The following is a 15,821-nucleotide window of genomic DNA, read 5'->3' on the forward strand; positions in this document are numbered from 1 at the left end:
GGCAATTGTGCCCAGTCCCTACTCCCATCTATCAAGGTCAAAGGGAATGTAAACCATGGCACTTGCCAGCCCCTCTGACCAAGAGAGAGTTCTAGCAGCTCCTTGGCTTTTGGGTTCTAAGGATGGTACCTTTATATTCTAGTTGCCATTTTAAACCATGGTTTTTTTCCTGTCCCCCCAGGGTCTTCTTACATCACCATTTGGGACCAGAAGACTCTTTACCAGTGTGATTTTAATGTGCCGTATTACAAAAAACTTCCAAATCGCCAAGCAGAGAATGACAAGAGTAAGATCCATTTAAAGAAAAAAAAAAAAACTTTTATAAACATATTGCTTAGTATGTCACATCGCACTTAACGTGATCTAATGGGAAATATCCAGAGCTTTGAAACCTATACCACTCCATAACTTAAGCTCTAACTTCCAAAGAAAAGCAAGCAAAGGCTTGACCTGATGATCTGGAAAATTTTACTCTGAAGTTAAATTTTTCAAAAGGAGGAAAGCATCTGGGCTTTAAAAAATAATGCCTTCTTGAACTAACAGCACCTTGAATTAGTATTTCAAAATATGAAATTTTCAACCATATTTAGTCAATTTTTCTCTTATATTCCCTGGGACAGAAAGTAGCATAAGGCAAGTACCTATTGTTAGCTCTAATTATTACACTGCAGGAAGTTCTCTGCAAAAGGTGTGGATAGATTAAATATGAATGAAATAAGTGCTGAAGAAACATGAGAAAGAGAGGGACCAACTGATGGTGGCAAGGAGTCTTAGGTCCACAGAGCATTTTATTCATTCATCGGTGCATCACAATGATGGAGATGAAATCTGAGAGGTAGTGATGAAAAGCAAGGACTTGACTTACTATGTTTTAGCTGAGATGTGTCACTTATTACAACTGTGACCTCAAGCAAATTACCTAAACTCTCTGCACCTCTGCTTTTTCATGTAGAAAAAGGGAATAAAAATTACATGAAAAGTGTGCAAAAAATCCTGGCAGCCTACTGAAATAAGGGTCAGAGCCAGATTTAAATTGCACTGAGGTAATAAAGAAATGTGAATTTTTCTTGCTTGAGTTTATGGACTCACTACATATTTACCGAGTCTCTTCCATGCACCAGGCATTGAACCAGACTTTGGGAATACAATGCAAGACACCATTTTTCTCGCTGAGACATTACTGTAAGGAGGTATGAAGTATTGTGGTCACCCAGAAGAGACTTACTCCTGGCTAGGCAGATAAAGCAAATTTGTTCTTTTCTTACCTCAAATTCTCAATAGAAATCCTGATTACTCTAGCTCATCCTTTTGAACCAAGCCACAGGTCATGTGATAGGTTGCTGACTCGAGGATTGGCTGCCCTTGAGTCAGGTGCTCACCCCTGGTCTAATCAGCTGTGGCCAGGAAATGTGATGGTGGCTCATGGTACAAAGTGTGGTCGTACCCTCTCCCCCATCAGAAGCTGGTTTCTCTTAGAAGAGGAATGAGGCACAGCAGACCACACTGGGGTACAATAAGGAAAAATTTCCCAACAGATGTAACAGCGTGTGCAAAGTCGGGCCAATGTGGAAAAATATGAGATATTTGGGAAACTATGAAGATGGGAGGATGAAGAAATGGATTGTAATTGGAGATAAACCTGGAAAGGGAGGCTGGGGAGGAGCTAGCTGGGCTGAACATTGTCCCCTTGCTATGGAAGTCAGGATATTCTTTCACTGCAGAACAGGAGTGAGGGTGGTGAGAATCATTATTCCACAAATACTCACCATGGGCCACTCTGGTTCAGAGTCATACTGGACCCAGGAGCGGGAATCCCTGGTCACTGTTGTCAGAGGTCCTCTTCCCACCTATTCCCCCCACCCCCACCACCAAAGAGTCATTTTGAAGGTAATCCTTTTTTCTCTGGAAATTGCTAAATGATAGAAAAGAAAATCTGCCTTGAGCATACAGACAGGAACATAAACCTGAATTCAGGGGTTCTGAGAGGAGCTGTTCTTACGATGCCAAGCACTTTCCCCACAGAATAACCAGTACCAGACTGATTCAGGGAGATGTGGAGATGTGGCAAGCTCCCGAGTCTTTCTTCCATAAATCAACCACATCGCAAGGGGTGATCTACTGAGGACACTTAAGACCCCTGAACTTGGGCATTGACCTCTTTCCAACTATAAGTTGTGCATATATGTGTCTCTACCACTGCCATCGATCAGTAGAAAACATTATTATCAAAGTGTAATAAAATTTTATTATCAGTTTATCTTGCCCAAACCATCATTAAAAAAAAAATAATAATCTGAAAAAATAAATTTATTTTTCAATGGAAATAACCAAGGCCTTGGTTCTAGCTCTAGGTTTTACCTGGACTTTATAGTCTGATCAACTCAGGTTCAAATCTCAGTTCTACCACTTGCTAATTTCAAACTCAGGCAAATTACTTAATCTCATACAGTCTCCATTTGCTCATTTGTAAGACGGAGCTAATAATTCCCATCTTTCAGGTAGGGATAAGGATTAAATGACAAGGTGTATATAAAGTGATTAAAGGTATCTGGTACCTAAAAGGTGATCAATATACGTTATTTGTAGTAGTAATCTGTATGATTTGGGACAAAGAATCTGATTGCTAAATGTCGTGTTCACTGCAAATCTGTTACACAGCACAGCTGTGAAGATTAAATGAGACAGTGAGTTGAAGTGCTTGGAAAAGTGCTATACAAACTTTAGAATTCATGAAGTCACATATGAGGGACTGTTACAGCCAAGGCAGCAAAGTGGCAGATGGGAAGAGTCAAAATGCAGAAAAAAGCTGGGACCATGACCTTAAGATAGTGAAATCAACCTCTAGTCCACTTCTTAGTTTAAAAATACCACTAAAATTATTTTATTAGTATGGTTTAGGCTGTTTCTGAAATCAATTGTGATTTATCTCATTTAACAGTAATCACTAATTTTCTCCATATTGTGAACATATTTTTCATCAATTTACAGACCGGCTGTTCTGTAGGCTTCCACACCCTAGGTGAAGTGTTTGTTAAACATTGTAAAGGTAAGAAAGTAAGAAGATTCCCAAGTAGCAAATAAGTTTTCATTCATATCCCCACTGAAGTGATTAATATTTTTCAGTAATTTTCCCCCTTTAAATTTAAACTTTAGTTAACACACAGTGCAGTTGTGGTTTCTGACTATTTCTTGTCTAGTGTATTGTGTTGAGTTTTCTGGAGCCCTGAGCTTAGTAGAATCAGTGCTGCAATCAATTTGTCATGTCTGTCATGGGTATGGGAACGTGAGATGGTATCTGGAGCCCTGAGCTTAGTAGGAATGGTGCTGCAATCAATTTGTCATGTCTGTCAGGGGTATAGGAACATGAGATGGTATCTGGAGCCCTGAGCTTAGTAGAATCAGTGCTGCAATCAATTTGTCATGTCTGTCAGGGGTATGGGAACGTGAGATGGTATCTGGAGCCCTGAGTTTAGTAGGAACGGTGCTGCAATCAATTTGTCATGTCTTCCATGGGTATCAGAATGTGAGATGGTAACACGTGTCTATACTCAGGTAAGTGATGGATGCTCCTGGTGACAATAATTTCTAAATTAAACTCATTTTCATACTCACATGACTCAGAATGGTATATTCACTGGAAGAAAATCTGAAAATTGTGACAGATTGTATTTTCCAAAGATGCCTACAAGAGCTCCTGTTGCACATGTTCTGCTGTAAATGACCTTGCCACCCCCACCCCCCGCAAGAATAGGTAGGATGTAACTCCCCTGCCCTTGAATCTGGGCTGGCCCGAGTTGGTCACAACCAGTAGGATATAGCAGAAGTGATGCTACATGTCTTTCACAGCCAGGTGGGAAAGGAAAATATAGCTTCTGCCTGACTTTCTCAGTACACTTGCTCTTGGGAAGCTCCCTTTTAGAAGCTAGCGCCATGCTGTGAGAAACTCACAGTTAAAGAAGTCATGAGCCGGAGAAGCAGTCAATAGTTCCCAGTGTCTGGGAGCCTCCAGATGATGCCATCCCCTGGGCATGTGAGTTATTCCCCAGCTGTTCCAGTCTTCTCAGTGAGGGTCCAGACACTGCAGATCAGACAAGCTTTTTCCACAGTGCCCTGATTTCCTGACCCACAGAATCCATGAGCATAGTAAGATTGTGCAAAAGTTTACCGCCACTAGATTTTGGGATGCTTTGTTATGCAACAATGGTAAACTGGAAAAAGAATCCCAAACACCCAAAGGATGGACATGGCAGGTCTGCCTTCTCCCTTGTCGTGTTTGTGAGACTCTGTAAGGCCCTGTAAGCTCCCAGAGCTTCCATCTCTTTATCTGGGATAATAATAGCCCTTTTAATCACAGTACGAAAAATGAAGTCAGAAAAGAACGGAGACAGAACTTTTACAAAATAACACTGTCGTGAAAAGCAAACAGATCGCTACTCTTAACTGGCTTTTCTGTCGGCTGGACAGCAGCCCTCTGAATCACAGAAGACAAGCTTTTTGGAAAATAGTTATTAGCCCACACCCACAAATCCAGCTTAATAGATCTAGGTAGAGTCTACATGTGGTGAAAAACCAAACCAAAGCCCTCAAAAGGTCCCCAGCACAAGCAGACAGACATGAGACACAGTCTTGCTGGCAGTGACCTCACTCCTTTTGTGTAATGACATGCCAAACCGTAAGAATGTGTCTTGCTCTCATAATAGGAACCAAGAAGAGCCTCTCACTCTTCCCCAGGTACATGCTGTGTGTGCCAATGGTGTGAGGCCCGGGGCTGGTGTACCCACCTTGCCTGTCATGGCTTTCTTTCTGTGAATCTGCTCAGAGGCGGTCTTCAGGGCCTGGGGCTGCCTTTGTTGACTCTACTCCTTGAAGAAAAATAACTCCTTTCTATATTCAGGCTAATTTGGTAGAACTCTTCCCCAACTATACCCCCAATTAACGTTTGTAGCAAGGAGAGATAAAATACTTTTTAACATTCAAATTAAGTTTTACTCAAAGTGACCATGACACGTGTATCTCCCATCTGCTGCCAGTAGCCACCCTGACCCTCTGGCCTGGGTGCTGTTTCCCTTTCAACCTCTAATGCTTTATTATGAAAGATTTCTTGGTTAGAAGAACATTCACAAGCTGTGAAAGTTGGTCAACTAACTTGTCACCTGCAAAATGAAGCTACTCGTACTCCACGGGCTGGGTGGACACAGGGGGGTCACAGCAAAAGTCGCATTCTGCCACGCGACTAGATTCCATTCACTCTTTCCAGAAACTGTTCACTGAACTTTTACTATGTCGTGGGCATACTGACGAAAAGCCAGTCCCCAGGAGCTTGCAGGGCAGTGGGAGAAATGGAAAGTAAACAGGCTATTAATATACGGCATGGTAAGTGCTATGAGGAGGGTTCTACAGGAATACCTGAAAAAGTGCTCAAACCAGACTTTGGAGGCTCAGGGAAAGGTTCTTGGAGAAGACAGTATCTAAGGAACAAGCAGGAGTTGGGGGGATATCGTGGAGGGTAGGATGGAGGGGAAAAGGGATGCAGGCAGACCGAAGAGCAGCTACAGAGACATGGAGCCATCAGAGCACAGGACTTCCAGAGAACCACGGGTGGTTCTATACGGCTGAAGTACCAGCCATAAGGCCGAGAGCAGAGGACAAGGAGTTGGTGGGGTAGGCCACAGGCAGGACGCCTGGCCTTATTGGTGACACACACAGGCACTTGGACTTTACATTTGAAAGAGCACTTAGCTGATGGCGAGGGGAATGGATCAGAAGGGGCAAGAATGAAGGCCAGAGGCCATGAGGGAATCTCCACTGTAATTCAGGCGAGATGCAGTGACTCCAAGCATAACGGTTGACATTACTCACATCATTACTCTTGCTGGGAGTTCAGAACATGAAAACATGAGGGGTATGTCTCCTACACTTTGTAATATGTTTTCTAAAGGATTCTTACACAGTAAGGCCAATATTTGTCTAGTAGATGAACAAGAAACGCAGAAGAATGCAGCATGGATGAACTCCGAGGCAGAGGAAGCAGAAGGACCAAGGCCCCAAGGCCTGGCCTCCCCCGAAACACAGTGAGCTTAGCCTTTGTTTTCATTCTCTGAGGCAAGGCCCATCCCCTGTATGCCTGGCCATTTTCTGGACCTGGGGAACATCCCTGACCTGAAATCTGCTTCTCCAAAGTGAAAGCAGAAATGTCAAGAGGGAGGGGGAAAGTGTAATTTCAGAGTTCAGCCCCAAACAGTTCTAACCCAATTTTCTCACTGTAATCCTCACCACACCCCAGAGAAAAAAGGCCTGACTCACAGACCACATCAATCCTGGCAGGCGGGGAAGCTTGGCAGCAGGCCGCTGGCCAGCCTCTCAGGGTCCCACCCCCCAGCATTCCTGGTGGGCACATGTGTTGGGGTGTCTCTCTGGAAGCCACAGAGGGAGGAAAGGTGGCCCTCACCCATGCTCACCCCCACTGCTCCATGGCTCCAGTCACCTCCTTCTTCCTCCCCTGAGCTTTTAACTCCCAAACCCGTAGCCACGTGGGGTCAGGGAAAACAGCTGAATTATGATCAGGGATGAGGAGGAAATTTATAAAGCCATTCTAGGGGCCCAGACCTGGGAGTGTCTGCAGCTGATTCAACAGATGGAGAGGCAGAAAAAAGGTCATGGAAAGTAAATGAGATTCCTGGTCAAAATTCCACTTCCATCACATGTAGCTGGAAACCAGGGGCAAATGACTTGAGCTTCTGTTCTGCTTCAGTTATCTGAATTCTAGAACCGGAATAATAACGTCTTGCTTGCAGGGTTACTGGAAAGCTTGTAGCCCAACATCTGAAACTGAACAGGTGCTCAGAAAATCTGGAGTCTAACATCAGGTATTGCCTACACAACTCGTAAGGCATTTATCCTGTTCAGTCTTCTACTTGTGCTGACTTCATTCCCTTTGCTAGTCTCACAGGCAGCTGGAGCGTAGCAACTGTGTGTCACACATTCCTCCCTTCCCATGGCATCTCACACTCAATGTGGGTCAATACATATCTCCTGGCTGACTAATATACCCAAGTATCAAGATCCCAGGGCCAAAGGGAGGGCGAAGACAACAATGGCAAAACAAACTTTCTGGCACTGAACGCTCACGGTATGACCCTTTAATAAATAAAATACAGGGGCATTTGTGCAAGTGCAAAAAACCTTTCTTTCACCTGTTAGAAGCAGCAAGTCAATAGAAGGGGCAATACAAAACACTGGCAAACCAGGCAGGGCTGAGCTTCACGGACTGGGGGCATGTCACTGCCATCCAGCAGTGAGACATTGGGCAAGTAACTAGACTTCATCTGTAAAATGGGGATATCCAGAGCATCTACCTCATAGAGTGATTGGCAGCATGTAAAAAAATATACACAAAATACTCAGAATAATGGCTGGCATTTGTTCGACAAATACTCCTCTTCCTCACATCTGGGTGAAAGCTCAGTTCCATCTGCTGGACTAGACCCTGTTGCTAAATGGCAACACTGGAAATCTCACCCCAGATGGAGACCCTGTCACCTGGAACAGAGGGAGTCCACTCTGGGTCGGGGAGGGGTGCAGAGCTGGGCTGCCTCTCTGGAATAGTCTGTATGGTAAGGTGACTTTGTGGAAATGCCCTGCAAAGCATAAATGCATCACAAGTATTAGTGTTACGACTTTTGTTTTTCTGATACTTAATAATCTAGAAACAATAGTATAAGCGTAATCCCAGTTCCCACTTGCTGGACAACTTACCATGAACTAGATAAAGTGCCCACTGCTTTTCCCAGGTCCACTCACTGAATGTTCTCAATGACCCTATAAAGTTGGAACCACTTTCATCTCAACAATTTTTTTTTAATAATTTTTTGAAGTAGGTTCGACGCCCAATGTACAGCTTGAACTCACCACACTGAGATCAAGAGTCGCAACTCTACCAACTGAGCCAGCCAGGCGCCCCTTCATCCTAATTTTAAAGATACGGAGAATGATATTCAAAAGTGACTCAAAGTCTCCAGTGGGATTCAAACTCAGGTCTGCGGGCTCCCAAGCCTATGCTTTTAACTATCACATTTTACTTATGGATTAAATATATGTGTTTTAAGATGAGGAAGATGCCAGTGGGCTTAAAATATCCAGCCAAATGCCAGTAATCCTACTGACGTATTCTGAGAGCTCTACTTCGAGCCCCTCAATAGCCATTACGGCATCTCAACACCATAAAGCACACGGCAGTGCTTTGCTATTTAAGATCTCCTGAAGGGAAGCCTGGGTGGCTCAGTCGGTTGAGCGGCCGACTTCACCTCAGGTCGTGATCTCTCGGTCTGTGAGTTCAAGCCTCGAATCAGGCTCTGTGCTGACAGCTCAGAGCCTGGAGCCTGTTTCGGATTTTGTGTCTCCCTCTCTCTGACGTTCCCCTCTTCATGCTCTGTCTCTCCCTGTCTCAAAAATAAATAAAACGTTTAAAAAAAAAAATTTAAGATCTCCTGAAAATCTTGCTTTCCTTCATCCAAATTAACCATGTCAAGTTTATTTTACCCACTTCCGATGGATCCAGGGCTCAGTGGACCCTGCTAAGATCTGAAATTCCAGTTTTCGAGCATTTCAAGGATTTCAAATATAGCACACAGAATATTTTGTTTTCTAGCTAGGACATCAAAACAAAATACAACACCTTCCTTTAAAAAAGAAATCTATTGGGGCACCTGGGTGGCTCAGTCAGTTGAGCGTCCAACTTTGGCTCAGGTCATGATCTCGCAGCTTGTGAGTTCGAGACCTGCCTCGGGCTCTGTGCTGACAGCTCAGAGCCTGGAGCCTGCTTCGGATTCTGTGTCTCCCTCTTTCTCTGCCCCTCCCCCGTTGGCATTCTGTCCCTCTCTCAAAAATAAACAAACATTAAAAAAAAAAACTTTAAAAAAATTTTTAAAAAGAAATCTATTTTCTTTCTGAAATTGAAAGAGCATTTTGCTGTTAAGAAAAAAAAAAGACATCAAGAAAGAGTAGCTTATTTTGCTTTAATATCCCAAAATATTTGTGTGACTGGGACTATGTTGCAAACCACGGCAGAAATCTGTAGACAAGTACGTCTCACTCTGAGGAAAGAACTGACTGGAGAGAAGGCACCAGAAATTGCATTTTGCTGGATCACATGTAAACAGTTAATGGGGAAAGAATTCACGGAAGAGAACAAAAGCTGCAGTGTCCTGTCGTTGGTACATCCTAAGGATGAGAAATGGCCTCACTAGCTGATGCTCAACCTCCATCTCACATTGTAGTCAACAGAAGCTGGTGCTAGGGAGACAAATACCCACACGGCAGCAGGGCCTAAGGGCACAAAAAGGAGGTGGCATTAGCATAAGCCCCTGGGTCCTCTTTTCCTCTTTCCCACAAATGGCAGTGTCGCACTAATGTGCCATTCATCAACAACTGGTTAGTGGAAAAAACGAATCCTAAAAAGCCTGGGTGAATACGCTTTGCTTCTGTCCATGCTCTTCAATCAGATGACTTGGAGGGTCCGGGGTGGAGGGACGTACCGCATCTGGCCTGTCTTCTTAGGTGATAACAGTGGGTGCAGTGCGTCCCGTCCTTTCTTGGAGTTGGGACACCTTCAGGGCAATGGAAATAAGGGGAGCCAACATGACCTGAGGGAGACACAAGGAGAACCTTTTCCATTACTTTCTCTAGACACAGATCCATAGCTCCAGCCCTCAGATTACCTCCAAGACCCACAAGTCTGACGGCCTACTCCCTACTCCCACATCCCAAAGACTCTGCAAGTCTAAGCACAAAGATGTGTCTTTCCCCTAAAACCTGCTTCCAGCATCCCTATCTCAATGACTTAACACCACAGTCCATCAAATAAAGCCAATGAACAGCTAAGAGTTACTCTTGACCCCTTCTTCTCCCACATTCCCCTTCTCCAATCTATCAGGAAGCCTATGTGACTTTTACCTTCTAAGTATCTTTCAATGGCCGCCATTTCTCTCCACCTCTCCCAGGGCCACAGATCTTTCTAAATCAATGTTCTCTTTCTTACCTGGAACAATGGTGCTTCTGCTTCCATTTCTGCATCCTCTAATTTGTTTCCTACACTGTACCCAAAGAGATCTTTTCAAAATGCAACAACACTACCCTCCCATCTACCTCTCACTTGTGGGGGGGGTGGGTGGCAGAGGGAGAAGAGAATTTTACTGTTACAGAATAATATAAATATCTTATAAATATTATTTATAAATATAAATATTATTCAATATTTTTTAAATTAAAAAATATATTTATCTAGCTAAACTGCCCATTTTACAGATGAGGAAACTGATATCCAAAAAGATGAAGCGATTTCATCAAATGACTCAAGGGCAGAGCCAACAGTAGTTCATTTCCTACTGCCTACTGTTGCTTTCCCTAATCTTAATTTCCACCAACTCATTATTCCTGGGTGAAGGCAACAGAAGCAACTTCACATGCTGACCACACTACTTGCCATTCCCCCTGGGGCTCCCACAGTCCCAGAAAGTGTTGAGGCTGATGCCCAGCAGCTCCAGATTAAGGAAGGCATCTTCTGGCTGGAACAGTGGTACACCTAGGTATTGTGAGCACCTTATACCCTTCAGAGCCTCCCACCTCCCTCCCACTTCCCTCCTACCCCCTGAAGACTATGGTTCAAACAAACTGATCTTTCATTCATTCTTTGTACCGACCATGTGCCAGGTATTAAGACAAAGAAAACAATTTCCTTCTTCCTTTCCTTTTGCTCTGTCATTCTGTGGGTCTACAATACAGACACCATTGCCTCTGTTAAGTTTTAGGGATACCTATAGCACAACAGAGATCTGGCAGTGATTGAAACTGGAGTCTGGCCACTGTAAAAAATATAAAAGTGAAGCATCCTCTCACCTCCCTCCTTTTGTAATAACAACAACTATCAGAGCCACGGTTTCTCAAAAGCTGATCCTATGTGCCAGGCACAGTATTTATAATTTTGCATCCCTCACCTCCTTAAATCACTATAATGACCCTATGAGGCAGGTAGGATTCTACCAGGAAACCAAAGCTCAGAGCACTGAAATGACTTGCCCACAGACACACAGCTACTCAGGCGGCAGGAACTGAATTTAAAACAAGATCTTTCTAACTCCAAAACTTATGCTCAAAACCGCTATGCCAAGGTTTTCCAAATGAGCTTCCTAGGATTTTAATTAGGTGTCAGAGGAAAAAAGGCTTTGTGGAAAAATAAGCATGGTGAGATGCCACTTAAACAGGTGTCTTCACCATAAGCTTTCTCAGAGCCCTTAAGGCACACTGTGTATTATGTAAGGAAGGGCTTAATGTACCACAGCACTTCCTAAAAATTTTGGCTATGGAACTCTGGTTGGGGGAGCATTTGTCAAGACCAGTGCATGAGGAACAAATGAGGTGAAAGTCCCCTGTGTGCCAGTGCCCCCCCCCGCCCCCCGCTTGGCTCCTCCCCTTGGGTGGCTGTCCTCCAAGTTCTCTGCCCCACCCCTGGCCCCAGAGTCCCTCCTCACTCTGACATACTTCTGGAGACTCTTCAGGTAGGGCTGGGAGCCCAAACCACCAGGCTGCAAGTCTGCAGGTTCTTCCATAAAGACCTTTATTTCTGGGTCATGAAACTGTCTGCCCCACCACCTAGCGTGTGCTCTGCCAGAACAGGCAATGAGACCAAGCAAAGTGGCAAATGACCAGTGACAGATCAGAACATTGGAGGAGGGGCTGATTTGAAGATTAGTTGTCCTGAATCTGCTGCTTACTGGGCATGTAACCCTATTAACTGCCACTTAACCTTTCTCTGCCTGTTTCTTTATCTGTAGTAGGGGTAATAATAGCGTCTACCTCATTTGAGACTTAAATGAATCAATCCAGTTGGGTAATGGGTTTAGAACAGAGCATGGCAAATAGAAAGTACTGACGTAACTGTTAGCTAGGACTGCTGTTAGGATGTACTGAAGGAGACATGGAGAAAAGTGAGCACACGTGTTTGGTCATTTGAGAAATGGGTTGTGATGACACAGACTCAGCGCAACCTCTATCATTCCCTCCAACAGAAAGAAGTAGCCTGGGCACAAGGCTTGGGCATTACCTGGGGGTCCTGGTAGATCTTGGCAATGTCCTTCTCATAACTGTCGATATATAGTCGAACGGTGGCCCCTGCACTCCCAGTGCCGCTCAGTCGAAAGATGATGCGAGAACCATCTGCAAAAATGAGCCGCAAGCCCTGGAGAAGAAAAGCAGAGATGTCTTCCCCACATGCTGGAAGGGAAACTGAAGGCTGGCAAATTACAAGGGGTTCATTTTGGAGATCTAATTTCACCCATTCGTGATCAATTGGAGGGTTAGATTCTTGATAAATGGCAGCAGCTAAGCCCCGTGAGTCTGCCTTGGTCAGCCTGTCACTGCATCCAGCCAAAGGGGGCTGAGCTCATCAGGGGTGGGGGGTAGAAGCATTCCCAGGATCAGTGGGAGATCTGACCCGGGGCGCAGGGATGCTGGATGACACAGGCCTGCCCTCTCCACCTCTCCCCACTTCCCTGTAATTTATGGACTAACCATTCCAGTTTGAAGCCTGATAAATAAGTAAACAAATAAGCCACTAGATGCAGAAATCTGATCCCCAGATCAGGAGGAAAACATGGACAGAATGGGCTGAAACCAGAGCAGATGAGATTCCAGACAGATGAGAGGAAGAACTCTTTGCAAAATACTGATGGAGAATCTCAAAGAGAGAACAGGAGGCCCAGATGGCAGAAGCCGGCTCCTCCCAACCTATCAAGCAGGATCCTGTGATCAATCTCCCCACCCATGACTGAGGACTCAAAGCCCGGTCCATGTTGGCACCATGCCAGAGCCAAGTCCCTGACCCCCTGCTGCCCTCTTTCCCCGCCCTGGCAGTGTCTCTCGTCCTCAACAATCTTCTTGCTTCAGGGGACCTGAGGTTGAAGACTCGGGTAGATCCTCTGTGGCGACAGGTAGGAAGGTTTGGCAAGACAGCTATCTGAGAACTCTCTAGTCTTTGTGAGCCTGTCATTCTCCCATACTGGACCCAGAGTTCTCACAGGGGCTGAAAAGGCATAGGGAAGAAAGCCCACTGTGCTCATATTTTAAGGATGGGAGACCCCTGGCACTGAGGGCCACTGTGACCATGCTCCATCCACCCATCCACTATCTGCTCTCCAGAAAGGCACTAAATCAATCCTGCAGTGCATCTCCTTCAAAGCTGTCAGATGCCTTGACAAGGACCAGGCCAAAAATCTGGGTCTGTCAGGAAAAAGCAAACTGGGGAGCTGTAACAGAATGTCCACCTCCTTTATTATCTCTGCTTCTCAATTATTAGTGGGAAGTCCATCCTGTGACAATAGTAGAACCAGAGGAAACAGGACCCCAGGCCCTAAGTGTTTGTGAGAAGCCTTGAGAAGGGCTGACCTAGCCTGCAGCCTTGGGTCCCTGGCACCCACTGAGGGAAACCCTAACAGCTCTGTCTCCATCCAGACACAGCCCAGGTTCTCAACTGTGATCATCTCGATGAGCACTGCTGTGTTAGGGTTGGCTGCGTGTCACATGCTATGGGTAGTAATAGTTAACATTTCTAAGTCTGGAATGCCTCGTCATTTTTTTTTTCTTCTTTTTTTAGAAACTAGAACATACCATAGGAACGTCTATGATAACGACACTCTTGCGGCTGGCACTGTGCTATCATCTCTTGAGAGAAAAAGGGATTGATACCTAAGGCAGTTGTTCACCTTTTCACCTTTAGATTCTAGAGCTTCTTTCTGCACATGCCTTCAACACAATGCCTTACGTGGGATTCTGGAGGCTGTAAAAATCCCTCTGGAGCTGAGGCTAAGAATCCCAGGAGGAGGGCATAGGGAAGCGCATAGAACCAGGGCAAAACCCATTTCCCTACGAATATGTTTGCATGTTGTGTGTGACCCAGCAGAGAACTGTCAAACCCAGGAAAACAAGGCAGCAAAGGAGAAATGATCGAGGGGCTTTTTTCCTTTTTCTCGTGAGATTTCATAGATGAGGCTCTGAGGCCTCTCCCCCAGTTCACATAAATCTGCTCCTACCTGATTCCTTGAAATGCTTCCATCCACTGGATCACTGTATTCAAAGTTGTCAATTTTCTCCACAGTGTAAACTTTATCACCCACTGGGAACTGTTTCCCCACGAAGGAGCGATCGGATATCAGGGCCTCCAAGTCCTTCATCATTTTGTTGGCACCCTCAGCTTCCACCTCCTCATAGTCATACCTGCAAGAAGTCACAAAGGCGGGGCCCCAGACTGACTTCAGATCACACTAAGTAGATTACCACTTTCTTCATCATTTGTTTGGCTGTCCCCCCAAAACCACCTAACTTCAGAAGAAGCTGGCAAAAGGCTGACCTTGTTCGTCTCTGGGGAGGGAGCAGGTCGGGGATGAAAGGAAGGCTTTGCAGGATTTCAGGAAAGGGTTAGGAGCTTCTGAATAAGCAGAAGACTCCCATCTTGGCTTTTGTACAGAATAAGCTCTCAGACTTCAAAGAAAGGCTTTTGAGAGATTCTATCTAACATTTAATCACCACATCCTGAGGAGGTAGAATTAAATGCAATGTTATCTCTAGAGAACTCTGCATCAAGGAGCATATGACTCAGGCACTTCCCTTCCAAACTCCTAGAGCTTCTTTGGGATAAATGCTGGGCCAGCTCCCAGTCTGGGACCTGCCTGAGGCTGCTGAGATTTTGGCCAAGGAGAGTTCCAGTCTCCACAGGAGCTTCCTAAAGTAAGGCCAAGTTTTCACTGACCAGATGGAAGGAGTCAAACCCTAACTCTTTACATCTGAAACACCTCTGTCCTTTCAGTGAAGGTGGATTCTGGTCCAAAGTGCTTTGGCTTCATCCCCACAGAGGAGGCCTGGTGTGGACACAAAAGGGTCAAAGCAAAAAAAAAAAAAAAAAAAAAAATCACAAAAGAAATTCTATAACTGTTATTATTATTCCAAGAATTGTTCTGAACTTCTTTCTTATGAGGTTAAAGACTCTTACAGGTGGATTTTCTTGACCTAGTAGCACACACCCTCTTGAGAGAGTTATTTCTTAGAGGCTCAAGACAGCAGAGTCTATATTTATTTGTGATAGTGAAACAAATATGATATGTGTAAGATGACACCTCTGAGACATGAGAAATACTGGGGAATTAAGGCCAACCTGTTCTGGCTCCAGATTCTACGAATCAAGGACAAGAGTCTCCTTAATCTTGAAGTCAGCTCTTTCCCCTAGTTAAAATGATAAACAGCAAGAAATTACAGCCAGGTGTTTGTGCTTTACATCTGTGACCTTTGGGCGTTTGAGGGAAGTGTTCTATAAATCCTAGGCACAGAGGGGTATAATGGAAAGAATCTGGGCTTTGGCCATAGAGCATGCAATGAATCTAGCCCCTATCGGTTACTAACTGTACAGCTATGGGCAAGTTGCTTCATCCCTGAGAATCTCAGTTGCCTTATCAAGAACGGCTGTGAGGCTGATACAAAACAATGCAGCTGAGGTGCCTGGCACTTTTGTTAAATAAATGAGGGTACAGTGGAGTCTTAGTTAACCATAAATGCAGGTTCTAGGGACTTTATTTGAAATACTTATATAGCAATTATTTGACATTGATAAAAATATGTTAAAATGGTTTTTAGATGGAGACTTTTAACTGGTTCAAGAGTGACCCCTTCCTTCTCCAAACAAACCCTCCTAATCTTATTCCACTCTGGCTACTATTCACTTGTTAACTCATCCATTTATTTATTCAAAGCATATTTACAGGGGCACCCGGGTGGCTCAG

At 44.7% G+C, this 15,821-nt stretch overlaps 1 protein-coding gene and 1 long non-coding RNA gene across 3 annotated transcripts in view; both read right to left on the reverse strand.

The window, feature by feature from the left end:
* Positions 1–214: 214 nt before the first annotated feature.
* On the reverse strand, positions 215–5,288 carry LOC131504625 (uncharacterized). Its single transcript, XR_009258080.1, has 2 exons — positions 4,782–5,288; positions 215–4,078 (listed from the first exon to the last, which is right to left on the reverse strand). It is a non-coding gene; the product is annotated as an uncharacterized LOC131504625 (long non-coding RNA).
* A 3,709-nt stretch (positions 5,289–8,997) lies between these two features.
* The window catches only part of PGM1 (phosphoglucomutase 1), a 63,909-nt gene continuing 57,085 nt past the window's right edge, over positions 8,998–15,821 (reverse strand). For both annotated transcript variants that reach the window (XM_058717141.1, XM_058717140.1), the window contains exons 9-11: positions 14,082–14,265; positions 12,098–12,232; positions 8,998–9,641 (exon numbers count right to left, since the gene is read on the reverse strand). In XM_058717141.1, the coding sequence (XP_058573124.1) occupies positions 9,552–9,641; positions 12,098–12,232; positions 14,082–14,265 (409 nt within the window). In that variant the 3' untranslated portion in view covers positions 8,998–9,551. The remainder of the gene's footprint in view (positions 9,642–12,097; positions 12,233–14,081; positions 14,266–15,821) is intronic.

This window comes from Neofelis nebulosa, chromosome 2, assembly GCF_028018385.1.
Source record: "Neofelis nebulosa isolate mNeoNeb1 chromosome 2, mNeoNeb1.pri, whole genome shotgun sequence".
Taxonomy (NCBI): domain Eukaryota; kingdom Metazoa; phylum Chordata; class Mammalia; order Carnivora; family Felidae; genus Neofelis; species Neofelis nebulosa.